Source organism: Gracilinanus agilis, chromosome 1 (genome assembly GCF_016433145.1).
Source record: "Gracilinanus agilis isolate LMUSP501 chromosome 1, AgileGrace, whole genome shotgun sequence".
Classification (NCBI taxonomy): Eukaryota; Metazoa; Chordata; class Mammalia; order Didelphimorphia; family Didelphidae; genus Gracilinanus; species Gracilinanus agilis.
In genome coordinates, this window is record NC_058130.1 from 78,023,937 (window position 1) to 78,042,944 (window position 19,008).

The 19,008-nt window shown below is 35.1% G+C and overlaps 1 protein-coding gene across 1 annotated transcript in view; it reads right to left on the bottom strand.

The window, feature by feature from the left end:
- SPATA48 (spermatogenesis associated 48) overlaps nt 1-19,008 on the bottom strand; it is a 74,982-nt gene that overhangs the window by 2,238 nt on the left and 53,736 nt on the right. The window contains exon 8 of the mRNA XM_044656897.1: nt 9,404-9,511. Within this exon, the coding sequence (XP_044512832.1) occupies nt 9,404-9,511 (108 nt within the window). The remainder of the gene's footprint in view (nt 1-9,403; nt 9,512-19,008) is intronic.

Genomic DNA, 19,008 nt, shown 5'->3' on the forward strand with positions numbered 1-19,008 from the left:
ATATATATATATATATATATATATATATGAATAGGATGAGGGAAGGGGAGAGAGAAGGGAAAGGGAATAACCATATAAATAATACCTACTATGCACAAGACATTGAACTAAATGTTTTTAAAATATTTCATTTGATGCTCAAAACAACCATCTAAGATTGATGCTATTATATCCTCACTTGACAGTTGAAGTAACTGAGGCAAAGAGAGGTTAAGTGACTTGTCCAGGGTCATACAGTGACCTAATAAGTGTCTGGATTTGAACTCAAGTTTTCCTTATTCTTCTAAGTGGTGCAGTAGATAGAGAGGTTCAATTCTGGCCTCAGACACTTACCAGCAGAGTGATCCTGGGTAAGTCATTTAACTCTATTTGTCCCTGTAAAATGAGCCAGACAAGAAAATAGCAAAACAGTCCAGTATCTTTACCAAGAAAATCTCATATAGGTTCATGAAGAGTCAGGTACAATTAAAATGACCAAACAACAATCTTCCTGATTTCAGGCTCGGAGCTCTGCCACCTATATGTCTGATTGAGAAACTGTGGATGTTTTCCAATCTGTACTAATGGAGAAAATATTATCCACACAGATGAGGCCACAAATCCATCCACATATTGAAAGATAATCATTTTTATAGACTACCTTCCATGTAGTGAAGTATAAGTTTTTAAAATAAAAATTTTAAATGCACTATAATTGCACTTATGTGAAGGAAGAGATTGAATTAATTATTGGGTACTAAAAGATATGCTTCTCATTTCTTTTTTGACATTGACATTCCAATTAAATCATGTAAAATATATTAATTTTTATGCTTCAATTAATTGCCTATAAGTACAAATCAATGGATGAGAATCCTACCCAGGTGATTCACCCTTCAGGAGCAATGATTCAGCCACCTATTCAGTTCAGAATAACAGAGCAAGAAGAAATCTTGGGAGCTCACAGTAGATAGGGCACACTGTCTTCAGACAGCCAACTGTTCATACCAACTAGAACAAGTGTTACTTCTATTCTTAAAAAGTGCCATTTAGGAGTTTTTCATTTTGTCCATAGCAATGTCTTCTTCCTTTGACTGCGTTTCCTTTGGTTTAGTTATTACTTTTTTTTTCCTTTCCCTAAATAATAGTAATTTTTATAGAGCCTGCACAATAATCATTTGATAGTTCAGCTTTGGGGAAATCATAGGTTTATAAGCTTATAGATTTTTGAGCTGGCATAGATTTAGAAATAATAAAAAGCAACTCCCTCATTTTACAGAAAAGGAAACTGAGGTCAAGGACTTGTACAAAGACACATGGGGATTTATGGGTAAAGCCAAATTTAAGCCCAATTCCTTTGTTTCCATTGCATCTTTGTTAATATTCTAATTGCTTTTCTTATTCTCCAAGCAGTCATGTCTCAACAAGGTGTGGTGCTCACCCTGAGTTCTCTAAGTCTTTACCAAAGAGTTGAAATCCTTGGTATGTCATGCCAATCTTGAAAGGCTTTTGCTTTGAGTATGAACTCAATGAGGAGCAATTGTTCTATCATTACAGGGACATCCTATCTTAAGATCAGAGAAACTCTGTAGGCTGGCTGTAGGGTAATGGACTTTTGGACCACAGTAATGTCATAGTCGGGTATTAAATTATGGCATTACGGTAGACTTTGGTGAAGGAGACATCCACATAGACCAAATCGCAGCCTCAAAATATGGGCATACTTTGCTCAGAGTGACTATTCCAAGACTCAGGCCTATCCCTATCTCCCTCACTTTCAGTAAAAAAAGGCCTTCTATTTTATAGACCAAGACTACCTGGAAAGAGAAACTTGATTTCTTGTAGCATGTTTTTATATCCAAACATTTAACTGAAACTGCTCTTAATTACTTGAAAAGCTTTTTCTCTCCTTGGCTCTCTCCTCTCTCTCTCTCTCTCTCTCTCTCTCTCTCTCTCTCTCTCTCTCTCTTCTCTCTAANCTCTCTCTCTCTCTCTCTCTCTCTCTCTCTCTCTCTCTCTCTCTCTCTCTATTCTCTCTAAGTGACCCCATCATCTCGCATGAGGCCAATTATCATCTCAATGAAGATGATGCTGAAATCTATATATCCAGTTACCATCTCTCTTTTGAAATTTTCTATCACCAACTCGATGTCCCTCTTGCACATCTCTACTAGGATGTCCCAAGATATGTCAATTTCCCATCTTCCTTTTATATGTTGACTACTGTCATAAAATGTAAGCTTTTGGAACTGCCTTCTTTGTTTATGATTTGTTTCCAGAAGACTTAGCACAGTCCCTGGCATATAGTTGCATTTCATAAATTGCTCAGTATGCCCTTTTGTCTATCTGTCTCTCTACCTGTCTTTTGCCTATTCTATCTATTTATTTATCTTTCTTAAAATCACCTTCTCCAAAACAGAACTCATCTTTCCTCCTAGTCTTACCCCTCTTCCTAACACCCTGTTTTTGATAAGAGGACTATCATACAGTCACTTCTGTTTGAAACCTTGGAGTCAGTACTCAACTCATTCTCATTCACATCCTATTTTATCTAATAAGTTCCACCTTGCCAACCTATCTCAGATCTGTCCCTTTTGGTCCATTCAAATGGCCATCTCCCTAATCTGGACCTCATCAACTCCTGTCTAGATATTATTATAAGAACTCATTTAGTTTCCATGAATCTAGACTTCTTCTTTCCAATTAATCCTTCACTTAGTTGCCAATTGGATATCACTAAGGCCCAGGACTAACAATATCACTTCCTTGATCTAAAATCCTCAGTTGATACCTAGTGTCTCCAAGATAAAATACAAAATCCTCTGACTGGTATTTAAAGACTTTCTGTCTAATTATATCTGATCTTTTTAGGATAATTATATATACATTTCTCCTCTGGTACACCCTACTTGCTGATCTCATGCACAATATTGCATCTCTTGTCTCCATGCTTTTGTATTCCATGCTCTGAAGGCTCTCGCCACTCACCTTTACCTGTTCAAAAATCACCAAACGTTTACTAATTGACTACTAAATGCTAGGAACTGTGCTGGGTGTTGGGAATATACAGATAAAAATAAAGCAGCCCATGTCCTTAAGGAGCTTATATTCTGTCAGGGTAGATAGCATATACACATAGAAGTAAATAAAAATTCTAAATAAAATGAATACAAAATAGTTGAGAGGGCATATGTGGTAGTTGAGTCAATATCTGAAGAAAACTTGGACTTTTTCAAGGTAGGAATGAGGAGGAAATACATTCTAGATATAGTTGATAGCCTGTTCTAAGGCAGAGAGATAAAAGATGGAATGGTGTCTATGAGGAACAAATCTAAGTTCTTCCCATCAAAATCCTTGGCATTGTCAAATGGTGCAACATTAGAAGATGACATGGTTTTATCAGTAGAAATGACCTTAAAGAAGAGGCATTAACTTCTACTTTGTTGATGCCCTCTCAGGCCCATGGGATCTCTCCATCTGACTTGCAGCTGAAACTTTTCATGTGTGTTATTTTCCCCCATCAAAATGTGAGCTCCTTTACAGAAGGGACTGTCTTCCTTTATTTGTAACCCTCAGGGTTTAGCATAGTGCTTTGAAAATAGTATGTATGTATTCTATAAATGTATTCCATAAATGTATGCATTCTATAAAAAGTCTGGAAAGAAAGTCTGAATTACTTAGCATGCTTCAAGGCCTTGCTAAAGTGCTATCTCCTGTACAAAGTCTTCCTATTATTAGAGCCATCATATTATACACACACACACACACACACACACACACACACACACATATATATATATATATATATATATATATCCTCCTATTCCCAGTAGACTATAAGTTCCTTGAGGGTAGGGACTTGTTTTCATTTTTGCCTTCATCCCTAAAGTCTACCAGAAAGGCAGAATGGGCACTTAATAAATCCTTGTAGAATTGGATTTGATAAAGTATAAAGTAACATTAGAAACTGAATGCCAAGGAGATAGAAATGAGAAAAGAACTGGAATGGCATGAAAAATTTTGGAACATCCACTGAATGGAAATCATTAGGAAATTAAGAAGAGATAAATAAAAAGAAAATGGAGCAGCAGTGAAATCTTATTTGACAAAAAAATTGCAAATATCTATAAGTATAACTTCGTAGAAAAAAGTAAAAATGTAGCAAGCTGAACAGATAATTAGGAGGAAGTTAGTTCAATTATGTTCATGTGTTCTACATGCCACAGGTTGGCTTAAACCTTAGATATACATTTTTTTAAAAAAATGAACAAAAAGTAGCTAGGTGGCTCAACAGACAAAGAGCCAGGCCTGAACACACGTGGTTTTGGCTTCAAATTGGCTTCAGATGCTTTCTTAGCTGTGTGACCCTGGACAAGTCACTTAACCCCAATTACCTATTCCTTATCATTTTTCTGCCTCTTACTTAGTATTAATTCTAAGTCAAAAGGTAAGGGATTTTTTAAAAAATGAACAAAAAACTCAAAATAAAAACCACTGAATGACCTGTTCAAAGAAATAAAATCGAGCTATTTAGTAAAAGTCAGGTAAAATTGGGGGCAGCTGGGTAGCTCAGTGGAGTGAGAGTCAGGCCTAGAGACAGGAGGTCCTAGGTTCAAACCCGGCCTCAGCCACTTCCCAGCTGTGTGACCCTGGGCAAGTCACTTGACCCCCATTGCCCACCCTTACCAATCTTCCACCTATGAGACAATACACCGAAGTACAAGGGTTTAAAAAAAAATCTCCAATTAAAAAAATTTAAAAAAAAAAAAGTCAGGTAAAATTGACTCTTGAAGGTCAAAGTTCAAAGTTAAACTGTCTCCTGCATCAAAGAAAAGTAGCAACTGGTTAAATTCAGTACACTTTGTTTCTTAATTAGAAAACTCTAATCTAGTGTAAGCAAGATGATTTTCTCTGTTAAACTGTATTTTCATAGTTCATTAAGTATTATATTTCTGTAAAACACCACTATTTTTCAACAAGCTCACTGAAAGAAATCAGGAAGTAGATGTTATCAGTTATAAAATGGAGAGTGGACAGCTTGGGCAGTTGGGTCCTATACTAGCCTTGTCATTGATATCTTTAGGGTCCAATCCAACTCAACAAATACTTATTAATGCTTTCTAGTCAAATATATGGGATTATAAAACAACCACCAAAAGAAAAACTCTTGCCTTCAGACAGCTTACTTACTTCAGATAGATTACTTACCTGGATGATATAATATGTAGACAGATAAGTGAAGAGAAGGCAATTTAAAGAGGAAAAAAAAGCAGTGTTATAAAAGCCAAGAGTAAAGAAAATATGCAGAAGAGATTAGTCCATATCCCCAAATTAAATAGTCAAGAATTTAATAGTTAATAGTTCTTTGGGAAGGGCAGCTAGATAACTCAGTGAACAGAATACTGGGGCTGGAGACAGGAAGGAGAGCTCTAGTCCAGCCTCTTACATTTATTAGCTGTGCAAACTGGAGCAAGTCTTTTGACCTTTGTTTATCTGAATCCACTGAAGAAGTAGATGGCAAACCGTTTGAATATCTTTGCCAAGAAACTTTTATGGACAGCATGGTACTTGGGATCTTGAAGAATTAGATACAACTAAGTAACTGAATAACAAGTTTTTGGAAACCATGGAGAGAATATTTTCAGTAGAGTGATGGTAGATATTTTTATAATTGTGGGAAACCTGCCTATATTTGTAGATGGTAAGGAAGAAAATAGAAAAAGAAAGATCGAAGATGACCTAGAAAAAATGATTCCTGAGTCAAGAGCTTGGAGAAATTCAAAGGAGATTAGATAAAGAGCATAACTGAGGGATTAGTTTATTAAGGAATTATCTTTCTCAAAAGCTGGTGCAAACATTAAATGACTTCCCTATGACCATAGTTAGCATACGTCAGAGGCCAGGTTGGAAACTAGGCCTTCCTAACTTCCAGGCTGACTCTTTATCCATCATATCATACTGCCTTTCTAGTTAAGAAAAGTATATTTGTAATGGACCCAGTCTGTACAATGTAATGGCATTCCAATGGCGAACCATACTCAGAGTGGAAGCAAAGCAAACAGAGGTTATCCAATGTTGATGGCAGGGCATAAATAATGGTAGGTTTAGAGGACTGGGGATATAAGAGAGGATGACAGTGTACAATTTAACTGATAAAATATAGGGTCAAGACTGTGAAAAATGGAAATTGGGACCAAGAGAGGAATGATGGAGAGAAAAAGATGAAAGAGAGAAAAATGGAAGACATAGTAAAAATGAAACATTGGTTCAAGACAAATTACCCAGAGGGAAAAATGAAAGTAGTAGAGTTTCAATTCAATATTGAATGTTAGATTTTAAGATTATGGAGTCAGAACAGGGTTTTGTGAGTTATAAATTGTTAGGAAATTTTTCCTTATGTCGATGGAAATCTGCTTCTTTGCAACTTTCTTTGCTTTTTCAAGCAAAAGATTCTCAGTTCCTTTAACCAGTCCATATAGGATGATCTCCAGTTCTACCCTTTTGCTGTCACTCTCTTTTGAGGATACTCAGGCTTTTCAATGTCTTTCATTTTAACACTCATGACTGAATGCAATACTGCAGATATGGTCTGAAGAAGACATAGGACTTTCTCTATTTTTGTACATAATTCAATGAATCAGAGCCAATGTGCCTCATAGATTTGGAATGTCTGATTCTCATGCTGCCATGAGGTTATTGCGCTGATGACAAAGACTAATCATCTTGAGCTTCTGCCATGAAGATTTACAGTAGTGACTCAAAACCACTGAATATTTTTATTAGACTTATTAAATTTCCAGTGGCACAAGATAGATTCTCAAGCAAGCCAAGCTCATGCCAGTAAATTTTTCTCTTTTTGAGAACAAACAAAAACTATAGGTTGAAGAGTGGTTCTAATACTGATTTTGTCTTCTTTTCTTTCTCACATTAAGTAAATAAAATATTCAATTTTACTTAATTTTCAAAGATTATGCCTAAATTATGTTGTCTGCAGGTTGATTCACCTTTAAGTAAAGTTTACAAAAACAGAGTTGAACCTTGTGGGCATGGATGGCATTTGAAGACTTGGCTTTAGAGCAAACTGACAGAGTTCAAACCCATAAAACCAAAGACCTTTGTTGTGTTAGGTTTTTGCCTTTGCCTCTTATTCTCTATCATCTCAATTTTGTCATAACAGGAAAAGCACTGGTTTATCTAAGTTTGGGTACACTTTCAATTCTTCTGAACCAAAATGATGAAGAGATAATGGGGCCCCTTAGACAGCAGGAACCTTGCTCTTCTTTATCTAATATCATGGAACACTTAATGCCATGCCAAAAACACAGGGACTCATGAAATATTATTAATAAGTCATTTAAATATTTAAGTAAAAAGTTATTAATGTGGTTTAGCTGTCCACTTTCCTCTATTTATAAAGAAAAGAAGATAGTGGTATGGGTCCCTCAAGCAGGAAAAGGATAAATAAAATGAAATATGGCTTTACCATGATTTTCTGAGCTGTGCTGTCTAGGAAAATGTGGTCAAGAAGATAGTTCCAAGAAGAAAGGTCTTTTGATGGGTACTCTGTCAGAGACCTTACCTGGACTTATTTGTGATAAGTTCTTAATTGGTACTTTCCATCTTAAAGATGGATGCCCCTTTCCACATTAGATGGATTAGCCTCTTAATGCAATCAAGGGAGAAAATACATCCATTCAGTCATAGTAAGGGATAAAGAAGGTGAGGGCATCATTCTCCACACCTCCTTCAAAAAGAATGCTTCTGAGGAGTAGGTAGGTGGCTCAGTGGATAGAGACCAATCCCTAAAGACAGGAGGTCCTGATTTCAGATCTGACCTTAGACACACCCCAGCTGTTCTGACCCTGGGAAAGTTGCTTAATCCCTAATGCCCAGCCCTTACTGCTGTTCTACTTTGAACTGAAATCCATTCTAAGATAGAAGGTAAGGGTTTAAAAAAAATAGAATGCTTATGGACAAAAGAATTGACATTTTAAGTTAAAAGAGACATTAGTAGTCATCTAGTCCAGAATACAACTTAAAAATAATCCCTTATATAGGTTACTTAACAAGTGATCACTCAGCCTTGGATTAAAAAACTCCAGTATAGAACCTACCACCTCCCAAGAAGATAAATGATAGATGAGTCAATAAAGAGATGATAGAGAAATGATGAGTAGATGAATAGAGAGAAGTGAGTGGATGGATGGATGGATAGATAGATAGATAGATAGATAGATAGATAGATAGATAGATAAAGACATAGACAATCAGGCAGATAGTCAGACCTGCAAGTAGGCAGACATAATTTTGAGTGATTTTGCATTATGGTGAATTTAAAGCAAACCGTCAAACTTTCAACAGAGCATCTTTCTTTTTTCTTTTTTTAATTAATTATTGATGAGTCACTGCAGGCCAATATCCATACATAATCTTGCTTTGGGTCTTGGTCACATTTTTAGTATCCACTACAATTTGAAGTTTCATAGTTTCTTTACCCTATTCAAATTAGAACCAACTGCTAAAATGTCACTAGTTTATATATACAAGCCTCAGCAGTATGTTCACATTTGTTCCCTTATAATCATATGAAGACAGTGCTTCAAAAATCACTAGTAACTCGATGGCAAGCTCTGTGTTTTCCAAGGAAAGAGGTCTGTTGATAACTAAAAGAAAGGCCCTTTGATGATTCGATGGCACTCTCTTGCATCCTCTCTGGTCCAAGTAATGGCATGTTCTAGATAACATCATTGTACTTATCTACAAAAAGATTCATTCTGAATCCATTTGGGACCCAAATTTACTTTTTTAGCAATATATTAGTTTATTTTCAAGACCAGGGCTTCTAGCAAGTGCTTTCAAATTTGAATTATAATGAGCAATAAAGCGGTTTGTTTCTTTACTGGCAGCTTCACACGAAGGAGCCCTTCAGTAAGCTAGCATCTAACAGCTGTTCTTTTCAATTTGTAAATGTGATATTTGAAAGATTGTTATTATCTTCAATAGAATTTCTGTTTTATGAGGAATAATGTAATTATTCCCAGAAAAAAAACAAACGATTCACAGACAAGTGAAAAATGTACATGGATTTGAAACAACACGCATTCAGTTAATGTAGGTGTGTGTGTTGCAGTGCAGAACTACAAGTCTAACTAACAAGGTTGAGTCCAAGTTAAGACAAAGTAAGTTCATCCTTCTTTCCATATATATTGATTTTTTAAATGTTTGTGGGTAAGGGCTTACACTGGTCCCTTGAAGTGTGAAAATGAGCCCATTCTTTTTCATGAAAAAAAATGTGACACCTCCATTTTTTTAACCAAAGCAAATTCATTTTTTTTGTATTTAATTGTTCTTTAATGAAATAGCCATAATTAGGATTTTACCTCTAATGTATCTGAACAAACTGAATAATAGTCTTTGTACTTACCGCCGAACTGCTGAATCTACACCTGGGATTGCTGGGGGAATATCCCAAGTTGCTGGCTGGGTGCCTAGGAAATGAACCTTGCCAGTATATCCTGGAATATTTTCAGAGCTGAAGAAAAAATTTAAAAAAGAAAGAAGGAAAGAAATTAAAAGAATAAACTTTTTCATCATATTTTTGAAGGGAGAAGGAAAAAAATGATATCCTATATTTTCCCTTCCAAATTTGAGAGAACAGGAGTCTGCTGAAACCGAGATGAAGAGCATTAAATTTATGGCATGATCATACATAAAAATGTCAATTTTCTCCTGTCTTAGAGTAAAAACAAGCACACAAAAAAACCTGAAAATGTTCAAAACATCAATTGCAATTTTCTCATTTCCTATTATTTAGAATTTTTATGGATTTAACAACCATGATTCATTGTCAAGAAAGACATTTCATAATAATAGAAGCAGTGGTTTACAAAAATATCAGACTTTGAGTTCATACATAATCTAGTAATGTTTTTTTGAAATTATTTTTTTATTTTGAATATTTTCTCCTAGTTACATATTTCATGTTCTTTCCCTCTTCCCCAATCCCCCCTAAACCTCCCTTGGCCAATGCACAATTCCACTGGGTTTTACACGTATCATTGATCAAGACCTAATTCCATATTATTGATAGTTGGACTAAAGTTATCATTTAGTGTCTATATCCCCACTAATATCCCCAACAGCCCATGTGTTCAAGCAGTTGTTTTTCTTCTGTGTTCATAATCTAGAAATGTTGATTTAAATATTTCTCCTCAAAACCACTTATATATGCATTAGTTTTGTTATTTTTTAAAATCATCACTTGGACACTATATTCTGTATAAGTGATGATTTGGGATATTTTTTGAAATGTGAGAGAATAATTGAGGTTTTCCTCATTGTAAGTATTTCATTATAAAAGATTCTTTAGAGCAAGATTTAATTTTTTAAAATTCCTACCTAAAGAGAATAGTTTAAGGAATCATTTTCATAACTGGTTTATGGGATTAAAATGAGAAAATTGGGTAGATGAGGTAATGCAAGTGTAAAAAATTACTCCACATTCTAACTTTAAAGAGATAATTGACTTAGAGCTTGAAAAGGACTTTCTAGATTTCATAATTCCAATTCTTTCATTTTACAGATTAAAAAAACCTACTGAGACTACTCTTTCCACTATACAACACTGCCACAGATATTGATTTTTGCCAAGTGAGTACTCTCTCAAAAAATCTAGATTAAAAATTTTCCATGTTTTAAGAAATGGTTTAGTGAGTTACTACAGGACTTTAATGGAGGGATATTGAAATACATTTTGGAGAATATTATGGGGTGGAACTGTGGGGGGAAAACCCTACTCAAAATCTGTGGATGAAAAATGAATAAGGAAAAAAAACCCAGGGTAAAAAACATGGATGAAAAATGAACAGGGAATTTAAAAAAATTCATGTAAAGGACATCTATGCACTGTTAAAAGATAAAGTTATTAAATGGCATTCATCAATAGATCAATAGATGTAACCATCAATCTAATATCCTAGTCTATTACAATAAAAGTTTGCAAACTAGGGAGAAAAGAATGTAGAACCTCTCTCTGTGATAGGAAAAGGCATTGTAATATAGTGGCAATACTTTTGGATTAGATTCAGAAGGTATTCTAAAGAACTCTTTAAATCCTTTCATTTTAGATATGAGTAAAGACTATGAAAGATAATGAAAATTGCCAACTCCTGAAGCTAATTTGTAGCCTTGTTAAGATTAGAATGTAGTTTCTAGACTAGAATTCTAGTCATGTTTTTTTCACCATGTTGCCCATTACCTAATACTACATAAATATTTTATTTATTCAACATGACTAAAGAATGAGTTGTTCTACATGGGAGAGTTTTTCAAATAACTGAAATATACCCACTTAAAGTGTGAAGATTTTAAAATTTTAATTATTTTTGATGGGACTCTTTATAAAATATATCACCAGGCAGCCATCCATTATTTGGGGAATGGCAGTAAAAAATATGGTTTATGAGTGTAATGAAATATTATTTTGTGGTAAAAAATAACATATATGAATAATTCCTTGGAAGATATAACTGCTTTAGAATGAAGTAAGCAGAAACAGTAAGAACAGCAAACATGGGGAACAAAATGATATAAAGAGAAATGATAGTAAAAGGAGGTCTAATAACTATGAAGACCAATCTTGATTATGGAGAATAGATAAGGAAACAGATCTGCCTTTCTTGGTCTTGTAATAAGGAAATAGCACTTTTAAGTATAGATAGAGAAAAGTTGTACAAAGCAGGATGGATGAGTGGAATATTCTGGGAGCCTTGGAACTCCGCAGGTAAGACTCAAGGGTCTGAATCTGTTGGTTGCTGCCACTAGAGAGGAAGCAGGTGTTTTCGTACTCCTCAAGGACCATCCCATCTACTGTGTGGCCTGGAGCTTGGTTTGCAGTTTGGAAGGTGGACTTCCAAGTGTGGACAGCTCTTGGTTGGAGACCCTTTTGCATTTACTGGCTGGTTTTCATCTGGGACCTTAGGACATCTGAGATCACTGATGGAGGGACAAGGACCCAAGGACTGAGACCCCATCCTGCTTGGATCTAGTTAGTGTTAGGGTTTTAGTGTAGTGATCCATTTCCCTTGTTTCTGGTCCATAGTTAACCCCAGTTACGGAATCCCTGTTTACCCATCTCCCTATCTTCTTTACTTTAATAAATTATTGTTTCCTGCTTCTTGCCTTAACCCTAGAAGTATCTTAGTTATATTATATAAGGCTTTATTGTAATTCCCCAGCTGACTGGAGTCTGGCTCACTGCTTAACTCATTTAACTGCCATTTCTCCAGATAGGAGTTACTCATTTTCCCAAGTCCTGTATTTGTGGCTGTAAAGGTGATTCTGCATTGGTATTTGCTCTTAGTCTCTTATCCCTTGCCCAAGCCATTCTCCTTTTCCCCTTTCTCTAAACCCCAGTGAATTCAGTGTTTAATATTACCCATAAAAGTTGGCACCCCAGATGGCTCCAGTGGCAGCAACCAACAGACTCAGACCCTTGAGTCTCACCTGGAGAGTTCCAAGGCTCCCAGAATCTTTCGTCCATCCATCCTACTTTGCACAACTTTTCTCTATCTATACTTAAAAATGCTATTTCCTTATTATAGTCTAGAGGTGGGAACTTTGGATGTATTACACATAACATCATCGTCAGATGTTTTGACTACTTTTATTTTACCATTTTCTTTGTTATAATAGAATATTGAAGGTGAGAGTGGTCAAGGCTAGTCTCCAAAGTGACCAAATGTTCTCAGTGAAACATGTTTAAAATAAAATAAAAGTTATTACATATTTCTGTTTTTTGAAACAAAATATACTTGATAATGAACACTATATTAATACTATATTAATGGCTTCAAAGGTCCCTACATTGAATGGGACTACTGGACTTTTGAATGTGTGTCTCTCTTTATTGGATTTCTCTTTTTTTTACAGTCAGATTATCAGTTTTTCTTTCATGAGGAAGTTTGTGTTTGCCTCTAACAGCTCATTCTATCAATCAACTTTCTAATTTATTGATAATACTCTGCTTTCCTCTGGGGAACCAGAAAATAAAGCTTCTTAAACTTGTGTCTAAAATAAAAGTGAATAGGCTCTGAATGAGGGCCTTAGGGATTCTACTATGTGTGGACTATATGACCTATATTATAAGGACTTTGTGGTATTAACTCTAGACTTTGTAATATTAGCTTTGGACTTAAAATATTCCTTTGTCTATCTATAGGCTTTTAAATATGATAATAACAAAATATCAGAACCAGGAGAACATTATACACAGCAACAACAATAATACATTTAATGTAATGTGAATGACAACTATTATCAACAAGGCAAGGATCCCAGGATACTCCTAGGGACTTATATTATTCATATTATTTCCTCCATTAATTTTTCTCTGGTATAAGCAACACTTGTCTTATTTCAAGACATGATGAACAAGGAAATTTGTATTATATGATTATATATATGTATATATACAATCTATATTAAATTAAATACCTTATTGGGGAGGGGAAGAGGGAAGGAGGGAGGGAAAAAAATGAAACATAGATATTTGGACATAGCTAATGTGAAAATTTGTTTCTCTTGGATAAGTATATTTATTATAATTTATTCCATAATAATACCAAATTATATGGATGTTACATATTATATTGTTTTATATATGTATATATATATAATAAAAACAAATGGTAACAAAAAAAACTATCCAGATACTCAACCATAACTTAGAGCAGAGATTCTTAATTTTATTTTATGTCATGGTCTCCTTTAGTAGTCTAGTGAAGACTATGGATCCCCTCGCAGAACAAATGCATAAAATACATAGAATTTTTTTAATCAGTTATATTGAAATGGAGTTATACTATTTTTAAAGAATAGCTTCTTGGATTCCAGATTAGGGAATCTTGTCTTAAGATGCTAAGTAACTTCTGGATTAATAAAATAAAAAGCATATCATTTCAGAATTTTGAGAAGGTAATAAGGTGGTGAAGTGAGTAGAGTGCCTCAGAAAGTTATTAGTTGTGTGACTCTGATTAAGTCTCAGCTTCTCTCAACCTAATTTTTCTCCTTTTTAAAGTTGGGATAAAAAAACCTACTTCACAGGATTATTGTAAATATTAATTATTAAACTTTTTTGAACATTACTATTTTCTAGTTATTATGATAAGCACTGAGAAAACATTTAAAATTTGCTTTGCAAACTTTAAAGTATAGAAAAATGTTGATATGTGGAAAAGAATGTGGAAATGTTGAAATGTGGAAAAGAAATTTAAATACATTCTGTGTCAAGGTGGCTAAAAGAGTGATTTTTGGCAATTAGAAATTTTAAAAAAAGTTTTAGCAATTATTAGAGTTATCTGGAGGCAGAGTCAGTTGCCTGAGGAGAGTGGATAGCCTTGACTTGAGGTTTCCAAGCAAAGGTTGAATGGACTATTTGTCAGGTATGTTGTTGAGAGGATTCATGGTTGGGTGTGTTCTGAGGTCCCTCCCAAATTGGAAAACATATAATTCTGATATTAACATATCTTAAAATGTAGATCATATGTTTTACATTATAAACAAGATTAAGGAATAGGGGAGAGTCCTCAAAATTCTTCTATGCTTTGACCTGCCCTGGTTGTTGAATGGAGTAAGTAGCAGGACTATTGGACTTTCCCATCATCAGGTACAATGCAATAATGCAGCCACTTCTGGAGTCTTTAGTTCATAGTATTTGTTTTTATCAACTTTATTTCTGTTGTATTTTCTCAGAAAGAGAGAAAAGATTCTATACCACAATGATAAAACTGAGAGAAAAGTCAGTCACCCGGTTACAAACTTAGCCTGTGTCAAGTTATTTTATGTGGTTCCAACTTCTCATCACTGGGGTCTCTTTCTGTCAGTGTGACGTCTCACTTAGCTCTCTTCTACTCTGGTTCCTCATTACTGCATTGGTGCACAGTCAAAATGCAAAGGAGGAGAAATGACCAAAACCTCAGCCAAAGCCAAACAAAGACTCCACCCATGGATTACTCACTGATATTTGCTCTCTTTTTAACTCTAAGTTTACCAAGTCTTCATACAAAATTAAAAGACCTTGATTTGCAGTCAGAGGACTCAAGTTCAACAACCAGCTCTACTACTTATAACCAGCATGTATGGGCACCATGGGCAATTTACTTCCCCTCTCTGGATCTGTTCTTTCATCTGTAATGAAGGGAATTAGACTAGATGATCTTTAATATTCCCTTTGGCCCTAAATCTATTTATCTATGATTCTGTGAGTAAAGACAAGACAGCATTGGGCATATTCTCAGGGCATAGGAAATAGCTCACTTTGCTAGGGGTATGAGATGTTTGAAAAGAAGTAGCTGGAGATGGGGAAAAGGGTGGATTGGAGTCAAATAGAGAAGGCCATGTGAAAGAGTTTGGCTATTATCCAGCAAGCAATGACTTCTGTGGCTTATGGACAGTAGAACATAAGGTCATTGAAGGAAAGGACTACAGTATTTTCATTGATGTCTTTCTACCTCTATTGCCTAGTTCTGCTTGTTATACAATAAGTTATGTAATGGGCAAATAATCAATGATTATTGATGGGTTAGCTAAGTGGCACAATGGAAAATGCTAGATCTGGAGTCAAGAAGACATGAGGACAAATCTGACCTTAAAACCTTACTAGCTGTGTGACCTTAGGCAAGTCACTTAACCCTATTTGCATCAGTTTTCTCATTTGTAAAAATGATCTAAAGAAGGAAATGGCAAAAGGTGCTGCTGTATCTTTACCAAGAAAAGATCAATGACAAAAACAACAGTGAATGATTATTGAACTGGATTGGCACTGCTATATATTACTTGTTTTTTTTTTTTAACTTTTACCTTCTTTCTTAGAATAGATACTAAGTATAGATTAGAAGAGTGATAAAGGCTAGGCAATTAGGGTTAAGTGACTTGTCCAGAATTAGAGTGCTATATAGTATTGGTTTTGTCATTATTCATTTATGCCTGGAAGCAAGTAAATTCTCGAGTACACCTTTCTCCCTCCTTCCCTCAGCATGCTGCATAGTTAAATCTTTAATCCATGTTTGCTGAATGACTTACATTGAACACCCTAAAACTAATCTAAGGAGAGAATCAAGTAAAGAACAATAGTGAAACAAATAATATTGCTGGCTAGGTTCCATAAGGACTGAAAACAAGTATAATTGTGGAAAACTAAAAAATGAATTTAAAATTATAAAATCTATTTTTTGAGATAAATATATCAGACACATATGCAGCACATAACAAATTAACTTGGAGAAAGATTTCACACTTCTTTGTGTGAACTGGCACTGCCAAAATGTGGTCACTGGCCTTGAGGTTTAGGTTGGGATTTCCTTCTACCAAAGTGGTAGTAAGTTAGAGAAGTAACAAGAGTGGAGCAAAATTATTGAAGTATGTCTGTCTCCCCAAGCATTAATTAAAGCTTCCATGCATATTACAAAGGAAATCCCCATCAACTGTGCTGGAGTTTTTTCCACTCACTCTAAAACACCTGCAGAATTAAAATATAACACTTAGGTCACACAGCCTCTCATTGTAAGGGTTTCATAAAGGAGAGAACACAATATGAGGATCTTGGTAATCATGGTAGATTCTTAAAAAACATTTTGAATGAATGAATTTTTTTTAAAAAGGTGCTATGCAGAGATTGCACATAGAATTATAGCATACATACAAATACACAGAATTTCCTAAAAGTCTTAATGCTTTACTCCATTAAGTATATAAATATATATTTGAGTTACATATGTATGTGTGTATATATAATATATATGCTTGTTATATACATACATACTCATGTTACATATACATGTAAACACGTGTACACATGAAGAACTAAACCAGCAGGCTGAATTAGGCTTTGTTTATTTAGCTATGAGAAAATTAATAGAAGCTGATTTATCTTGGTAACCTGACAAATATGAGAGAAGAAAAGGCTCACTGATATTGTTCGTAATTTATTCTTGCTTTAAGCTTGGAGGAAGCACAGGATAAAGGTGTGATTTCTCAATCTTGATGCATCCATCAGGACCTGGTGTCCAACAAGCATCCATCAACCCAGCTGGGGGCACTGTGTGGCTGTCTGATGGTGCTCGGTGGTTTGTTAAAGAGGGATGGGAACAGTGTGAGAGTGAACAGTGGAAATGACAGAGCCTGGCAAATGGATTTTCAGCTTCCATGCATGATGCAACACTGCCCCCATTTGTGAATCTCAGAAGGAAGCCCCAGCCAGCTTTAAACTGGAGAGGTTGTAAATTTCATTCTGATTCATTGAATCACAACCTTTTGCATGATTTTTATTCCTGGGTGTTAAAATTAAGTGGCATTGACATAAGGTAAGATAAGTGGTTCATTTCCCTTGTGGTTTTAAGGGGCCTGATTGGATTTGTGAAAGGGAAAAATTAATAGTTGGTGTCCTGTTTTTTACAACCACTTATTTAGCCTGAGTAATGATAAAAGAGACAATAAAGAAGACAATAAAGAAATCTTGGAAGATGAAAAATAGGAAGATTGGAGAGGAATTCAAGGATCTAAGGAAGGATAGAAAGAAGAATTATTAAGAAGAAAATAGAGAAATATAAGATGGCCTTATTTTAATCCACTGAAGTTTTCTTTCTCTAAAAAATAATGTGAGATACCAAAGTTTAAACTTAAGCAATCAACACACATACAACACATACACATACTAATTAACTAAAAAATGTGTGTATGTATTTTTGTCTCACATGGATAATTCACATGTAAATGTAAATAATGCTTTAATATTTACAAAGAACTATCCTCATGACAATCCTATGAGGTAGGTAGTTTGAATATTGAGATCCTCTTATTAAAGAAGGAGAATCTAAGGCTTGGAAAGCTGAAATAGCTTGCCCTATATGATATTATTAATATGTGTTTTATCTAGGATTCAAACACAGTTGATAGGATCATATGCTTGTTATTCAGTTATTTCAGTCTCTCCAACTCTTTTTAGGTTTTCTTGGCAAAGATAGTGGAGTGGTTTTCCATTTCTTTCTCCAGCTCATTTACCTCAGATGAGGAAACTGAGGCAAATAGGGCTAAACAATGTGTCCAGGGTCACACAGTTAGTAAGTATCTGAGGCCAGATTTGAACTCATGAAGATGAGTGTTCCTGACTTTAGAACTGGTGCTCTATCCACTGTACCACATAGCAGCCCCTGGATCAATAATAATTTTTTACTTTTAAAATAAAATATCTGAAAGGGATTTCAGAAAGGGTATGTAGCTCTATCCTTTTATTTGATAGATTCAAAACCTGAGGAGCAGAAAGGTGACTTATTTGCCACAAATCACCAGTTCAGCGACAGAGCTGGGATTAGAAGCCAAATCCTCTGATTCCAGATCTAATGCTTCTTTTACTGACTCTGACTCTATTATTCTAAATAGTAACTTAGTTTATGATGAGCATTGAGTGAAAAGGAAAAACTAAATAAATGGTCACTTAATTTTACAACTCCATGTTTGTCCAGCATATTTTAGTTTTAAAAATTATGGCAATTATTTTATCTCTCTAGATCCAGAAACTTTCATTGAGGGAAGAAAGGCAAGGATTGGGCTTATTGGGCTCTGATGAGAAAGGACTCCCTTTCGTGGTGATTCTTTGGAGGAAAAAGGGGATGCCTTCAAGAACATTAGCCATTCCTACATAGCAATAGATTGTCCAGCCCCCATTTCTTAAGGAGAAAGCCTTGGCCTGGGTGGAAGACATTAGCAGGTGAAGTAGCAAGCTTTAATCCATCAGTCTGAGCAACTACATGGCACAGTGGATAAAATTCCAGGCTTGAAGTCAAGAAGACCTGAATTTAAATTTATCCTCAGGTACTTACTAGCTTTGTGACCTTGGGGAAGTCACTTAACCTGTCTTTGACTGTTTTCTCATCTGTAAAATGAACTGTAGAAGGAAATGGCAAACTACCCTAGTATCTTTGCCAAGAAAACCCCAAATAGAGTCACAGAAGAGTTGGACATGACTGAAAATAC